At 37.2% G+C, this 7356-nt stretch overlaps 1 protein-coding gene across 1 annotated transcript; it reads right to left on the bottom strand.

The window, feature by feature from the left end:
- Window positions 1-3383: 3383 nt before the first annotated feature.
- On the bottom strand, window positions 3384-6367 carry LOC113723241 (coniferyl alcohol acyltransferase-like). Its single transcript, XM_027246411.2, has 2 exons — window positions 5744-6367; window positions 3384-4462 (listed from the first exon to the last, which is right to left on the bottom strand). Exons 1-2 carry the CDS (start codon window positions 6158-6160, stop codon window positions 3497-3499), a joined length of 1383 nt encoding a protein of 460 aa, XP_027102212.2. The 5' UTR covers window positions 6161-6367; the 3' UTR covers window positions 3384-3496.
- Between the last annotated feature and the right edge of the window lie 989 nt (window positions 6368-7356).

The following is a 7356-nucleotide window of genomic DNA, read 5'->3' as shown; positions in this document are numbered from 1 at the left end:
TCCACAATTTGCACTATCCCATTGATCATTAGGAAACACATGAGTCTCATAACCCCATTCAGGAACAAAGTCCAGTCTATCATCAAAATATGGAATGTTAGCAGCCATAAACTATATTAAAAAAAAAGAGAAAAATAAATAAAAAAAATGAAGACAAGATGAACTGAAAAAGAAACAAATTAATCAGGCACCAGTCCCCGGCAACGGCGCCAAAAATTGACAGGTGCCGAACCTGTACAATAATAAATACCTACTCGAGAAAAATACAGATTTTGTATATAGCGGTGAGTAGGGTCGAATCCACAGGGACTGAGGATAACTCGTTCCTTCTAGAGTCCAGAGTATGGGGGGTTTTGGATTGAGTGCTAACTAAATAAATTAACTGCAGAAAATAATTAATTAAAAGAAATAATTAAGGAAACTCTAGCCAAGGGTACACATCAGAGATGGTTCATGCACTGATCATTGATGCGGAAATAATTCCAACATTTAGCAATAGATTAGTTATAGTTGTCATGCACGCGATAAACAACCAACCCTTCCTTAATTTCTCGATAGCTAAGGTACGACCGTTAGCCATTTTTCTAACCCAAAAATAACCCTAGGTACGACCGTAGGATTTAATTTCTAGATTGCATTAATAATTAGAGAGGCCCAATCCTAACCAACAAACACGCTACGAGGGTTTGTTTAAATTAGATCATATGCTCCCCTGACATAAACCCAATTACGCCAGTTGCTACTGAGGTAGAGATAACGAACAATTACGGATTCAATTACCCCTATTTAGCAAAAATAGCCTATATGAATAATTAATTATTGCGCACTAATCAATCATACACAAGGCCATAGCAATTAAAATCAAGGAACATATAAATACCAATAAATGAAGAAAATAATTAAAACAGATTCGATCTCACAGTAATTGTCGAACCAAATCGTCAGTTGTCCCCTTGACTAGAAAAGCTTAACCACGCCTCATGAGAAAATCTCCCCGTTGGGGAATATTGTCGAACACCTGGCGTGTGTCAGAGGCCAGTCCAAAGAAAGGAAAATAGAACTAAACTAAAAAACTAAAACTAAAGCCCTAGATGTCCTTTGCTTCTGTACGTTGTCCCCTTTTAAAGCAACAAAAGAAAGATGACTAAAAGCTATCTAGGTGGTCCCCACACATATGGACAAAGCCTCCAAAGTACTTCTTTCTCCAAGTCTCTCTACGTAGCTTCTTTTGAAGAGCCCAAATGACTAAATGCCTTTCACTAGCTTGTGGTCCCCACCAATTCAAGGGCCCAAGAATTGAAGCCCTTAGAAGTTTCCATATTTTCCATTAAATCCCTCCTTTTTGGTAGTTTTCTACTTCATTCCTGAAATTAAGTGCAGATACCAAATATGAGTAAATATTAACAATTAAGCAATATTTGGCAAGGATAAAAAGGGAGATTAATAATAAAATAACTAACAATTAACACCCTATCAGCAGCCCTAGTGTAGCCATAAGTAATGTATGATAAATAAGGAAAAGGTCATCAGTCTACTCACTCTACATTAAAATGGAATTCAGGAAACATCCCTGTCCTAAATGACACATTTGCAACTTAGCTAGAGTTATTGACAATCCTTTGAGGTGTACGTTTGTCCTTTAATTTCAAATGTATCTGCCGACTCTCTAGGCAAGCCAATTTTTCAATTTTTTTTGTTGTTGTTGAAAGGTGACCAATTATCACATCAGTGAGACAGTAACCGCTTCTCCCACAATTTTAATACCTCAATTCTGTGCTTAGCACCTGCCCTTTGTCCAAGTGTTGAGGATTGAGGTGTAATTGTCAATATATATCATAAATTAATTAATTGGTAAATCATCTTTAAGATAAAAGTGATAGCCGTTTGTATTGAAAGCGCCCGCCAATGATGTCCACACATACATGAAAAATGCAATAGATAAGGGGAATTTAATTACCTCCTGATAAGCTGGAGAGGACAAATGTTGCACTTGACATTTTCATATTATGAATATATATAAAGCAAATAAATACTTGAGCAGGAGCTGACAAATAAGAGGTCCAAAACAAATAAATCCTTCATGAATTTTGGTATTCATTAATTTCTCAACTTGGAAGGAGATTTTTTTTCCATTCGTGCATGTAATGGAGGCCATTATGCAGTAGTTCTTGACATTAATGCAGATTACTTTAAAGTAAATAAAATGACCCTCATTTTTGTATATATATTTTTTGACAAAACAACATAAAGTACGTGGGTCTCCTTATACCTAACAAATGTAGTTTAACTACAATCATTTCATGGTGTACATGTTATGTCTAGGAAAGGGCTGAAATGCAAAATTTGATCCATCATTTTTACTGATTTCATTGAACAATGAACATGAGGTACTGTTACTAAATACAGTCTCCATCGTCTTCATTGGAAATTGCAACTTGTCTTCCGGAGTCATTGCAGGATTCATTGTTTATCAGGGGAAAAAAACAAAAACCATTCAAGTTGAGTGTTTCCGCTAGAATTTGATTGGACTAAATGGGCAACAACAGCAGCCCGTTCCTTGCACTAGTTAACAGGGAAATTATGCAAATTATTACAATACCAAAATTATAATTGAAATGTGTGGGGGGAAAGAACTGCGTTACCAGATTTGCTTTTGTTTTGTGACTAAGGAGGTCGAGTACTATGGACAGGCTGATAAAATGGGGAATGCATGTGGCCAATGTCAAATGAGTTTTCCGTCAAGTAGCTGGTGAAACATTCGATCACTTGTTTTTTGAGTGTAATCTGTCTCAAATAGTTTGGCAGAAAGCTCAAAGGATGCGTGTAATGTTTAGGGGTGGGAGGAAGAGATCAGGTGACTTGCTTCTTACTGGCAAACTGATTCTTTAATTTGATCATTAGTTAGTTCAAGAGGCTAGTTTTTGCTGTAACTGTTTATCTTCTGTATATGGAGAGTTAGGAATGTTTCAATTGCAGTCCTCAAATACTGTGAACGTTATGAATGCTATTGTAAACTCTGTGCAGCATGTGGTACAGTCCTGGGGTAAGATTCCTAGTAATAGAGGGAACTATTTATGAACTTGCACTAGAATGGGGTTTTCCTTTAGACAAACTTTGTTAGTTCTTGGGCTAGCTTTCCCTCCTCAGTCCTTTGTGAAGAATGTACGGAATAGTGGTTCTTATACGCAGCTAGAGGGTTCCCTTGTGTACCAGTAATAAAATGTTGCATTTGCGCAAAAAAAACAAAAAAAAAGTTATCGAAAGCATCAATTCCAAACCAATGATTAATAATGGAGTAATACAGAATCTTTTTTCCATGTGCACGAGCGTATAATTCTAGAAAACTGGAGTTATGGGGAGTACAATTTTAACTTCGGCAAAAGTTAAAAAAAGACAAAGAAATCCATTAAAAGAACTCAACTCAAATTAATACATTACTTGTGTCTGATCAATTGTAGCGAACCAATTAATCCAGTGGAAAATCAGATGGAGCTGATCAGAGATAATCATGGCTGAAAGGTCTAAAAACATGTGGTGCCTTAAGCTCTATCACTTCTATCTGCTCTTGACGAAGGTGCATGTAGACAATCCAATCTCCATTTCCAGATGCACAGGGCATTGGCATTACAAAGCCCGATTGTGCTCCCCATGGAAAGTGGTACGAGCCAAATACTGGCACACCCCACCCGAAGTCTATCTTTCTTATTGGAAACTGCTGCCCTGATGACACCACAAATGCCGGTTCTTCTCTGGTTACTTTAGAACCATAAATTCTGGAAAATGCCGGTTCAGGACGGTGAGCCTCCACGTAATCAATCAGCCCCAGAAAGTGTTCTCTTGTCACTGCCCCGTCGAGAAAATTGTGGACTTCATCGGCTATCATGCTTAAATTCATCTCTTTCAGCTCCTTGTTTCTCTTTTCGCCAAATGGGATAGATAAAACATTTCCAAAATATTTATTCATCATCGATTCCTCTCCATCATTCAATCTAGTCCTTCCGTCGACCACGATTCCTAGCCTGCAATATTTGTCCCCTGCATCTGTCCCTTTGGCAATTAATTTCCAGAGGAAGGCAGTGAAGGCCTCAAGCTTAGTCCTTACAAATTTTTTACTACCACGTTTATCGTCATTGGCTAGTGATTGTAGTTGGTGGACCTGTTCGGCCTTGACATAATAGATGCGACTTATTGGTGCCTGATTATTATTAATGTGGTCATTTAATTCTTTGTCTGGAGGTGGCATTTGTGGTATTTTCATGTACATGTCGTTAATTGAAATGTCGAAGTGCCCTGGCCGGCGAGAAGACAGCAGTGACCGCCGGTGTGAAGGAAGCGTAGTTACCGGCATGGACTGAGCCATTTCCGCCCATGACACCAAAAACATGTTGGCCGAGTAGGCATCGGCAACCCGATGGTCAAACGTGCATCCTATCACCAGTCCTCCGCACTTGAGTTGAGTTGCCTGCGGGTTAGATATTGGTTAACAATGACTTTTTTTTTTTTTTTTTTTTAAAGCAGGTAGAGGTAGGATTTAAGAAATATGGAGGAGAATAAGGATTTAAAAAGAAATATGGAGGAGAATAGTGATTTAAATTCAAAGTCTCTAATTTTTAGGATTTCAATTTTGGCCACTAAATCAAAACTTCATCCGCTGATATTAGTTAATTTAAACAGCAGCTAAACATATCTCAAAAGAAAAAAGGGAAAAAAAAAAAGAAGTTGGATTACTAGATTTTCTAGAATAAATTTTCTGGAGCACTCAAGCAAACCGCTTGCATTGCAGAGGAGGTACTAAAGGTTTTTTTTTTTTTTTTTTTTATTCATCAATTAAAGTATTATGTTCTTTCAGAATTAGTCCAACTGAAATTTTCAGTTGTAAATCAAACTTTGGTTCCTTAATTAGATATCTTATTAAATCAGGCCTCCTACAATGTTAGATGAACACTACAGCGATTGATGATTAATTAACATCCTTAGATGGTTTCAACTTCAACATAGTTTACAAATTGCCATAATGCAACGTCTCAAACCGGATCAAAATAGTTTATAAAAATCTAACATATCAGAATAGACACGCATGCAATATTTTCTTTTCGAAATTTGATGATTACAACTTGTAAGTAGTTTTTCAATGTTTTTTTTTTATTTCAGCAGATAAAATACCTCTCATTATTGCCAGCATTTCACTAATAAAACAATTATCACCAGAGAAGCAAGTAACCCGTTCACCTAATTTATGATTTAAGAAAATGCTACGTTCCCTTTTTGGGGTACTATATCTATGATTCTAATTGACTTATATCTTACAATATCATTTAGTTATTTAAACTCTTGAAATAATCTAAAAATTGATAACTCTTGTTTTTGGATATCCAAAAGTGAATTTAATCTCATCTTTACGATACCCAGAAGGGAGCGTAGAAATCTGCTATGATTTGTGGTTGAAATGGCACGAACTTGCAATCCCGAATATGAGCATGCATGAGTTTTTGCAGGGTAATTTGCCGGCCACGATGCCGAATCATGTTACTTTTCATAAGTGCAATTCCGATAAAATTTATGTTGCAATACAAAAACATAAATCTTTCGGTGGAAAAGTGAAAAGTGACAAACTTACAGGGAGCAAATTAAACGGAATTTAGAATCAATCGAGAAGTGCTTGGTTAGAAATCTTACAAATTCTGCATTTCTTTTATGGTCATCAGGACTTGGAAATGATAACTTCTTAGATAAAATTACTAACCTGAACAGAGAGCACGCCTTGCTCCTTTTGGGGCACAAGTTTACCTTCGACGCTCTCATCAGGATTGTACAAGTCGAGCTGTCGAAGCTCAATATCAGCAAATGCTTCAACAAAGTCCACCCCACGATTGTTGCATAGAAGCTCAGGCTCCCCTGAAAGATTTTGCACCATTTCCCCCGCAAAAGCGTAATAGGAAACCAATGTTTGGGCTAGTGCTTTCTTAAGAGCGCTGGTCATGGACCCGAATGTGGTGGCAGCTGAAGAGGGGTTCTTGTAGCAGAAGAAGACACCGACATCGACGGGAGGCAAAAGCAAGTCGAGGTTGGACAGCGGCAACCAATGTTCTTGCATCGGAAGCACTGCAGCAACTACCTGAGTCAAGGTTACCTTCACCTCGAAGCCTTGTTTGAGAGCCATATCTTTTTTTTTTTGGTTGCCCAGTGGATTGGCTCATCTGGTCATGAAATAGTAGTATTTATAAGCAAAAGTATCATCTGCGTATGGTTGGAGTGTGCATGGGTTTCCAGCGTTGGCAAACAAAAATAACCAACTTCTTCTCGTATTGGGTAAAGATAAAGGGATCGTCTGTAACTTACAAGTCGATCTGTGCTGCTACATCTTTATGCCAAACTCCAACGATTTTGGTATTTCAAGAATTGCCTAATGAATTCTGTGGCGAGAGGTATAGTTTTGGGCAAGGATGTTTAAAAGGAGAAAGAAAAAAAGTTGGAGGGGTTGAGGAGAAGTAGAAAATTGGATAACACCCAATGAATAAGGGCATTTGTTTTCTTGTTCTATGGTTCGGCGTTTACCTTCCCTCTCTGCTATTTCTCTCCCAACGCACCAATTCTAAATTGTTTCAAAACAAAGAAAATTAATTGTTGAGGGGATCATTTCTGTAAATTGATAAACTAATATGCAGGAGCGCATCTTTGAACTTATATCAGACGCCAAGGGTGGTTGTAGTAATTAACCCTATCAACAAGTGAATCACCATATTAATTGGTTCCAAATTTGAATTATATTATGAATATATATATATATATATATATATATGTGTGTGTGTGTGTGTGATTACATAATCAGAAGACATAAGTATAGTGAAAACTCAATTGCTAACGAGTCTTTGGTACATCAAAGGAAAAGAAAAAGTAAAACCCTTTTTTTTTTTTATGTAAACAAAATCAACATTTTATTTAATAGATGGGAATGTTAATTGCTACAAATTGGATTATAAATTTCATTTCTTTAGGCAAATGTGAGTTTCTTGTGTCGATCGATAACAGGGGGGAATTTGAAGAACGCCAAAGCAGGCGCTGAAAGATACAATTATTGAATTAAGGTCAAGCCAACTTTTGTAAATTTTATTGAACTTAATTAACTCGGTATTCTACAACTTAATTTCATAAATATCGCACCTAAATTTTAAATGGGGCACAAGCACCAGATTATTGTTTGGGGATAATCAGTAATGCTTTACTTCTCTAATATATTGACCTGCCTTTCTCCGTGGCCCTTGAGTTTCACCTCGGAACAGCTACCTTTCGTCGGAACTGAATTGTACCATACCCGACCCGAGTGAATTGAAACGTTGCCTTACGCGGGAACGTCGG

This window comes from Coffea arabica, chromosome 2c (assembly GCF_036785885.1).
Source record: "Coffea arabica cultivar ET-39 chromosome 2c, Coffea Arabica ET-39 HiFi, whole genome shotgun sequence".
In the NCBI taxonomy this organism is placed as follows: Eukaryota; Viridiplantae; Streptophyta; class Magnoliopsida; order Gentianales; family Rubiaceae; genus Coffea; species Coffea arabica.
Note: the sequence above shows the minus strand (reverse complement) of the source record. Positions and strands in the feature narration are given on the sequence as shown.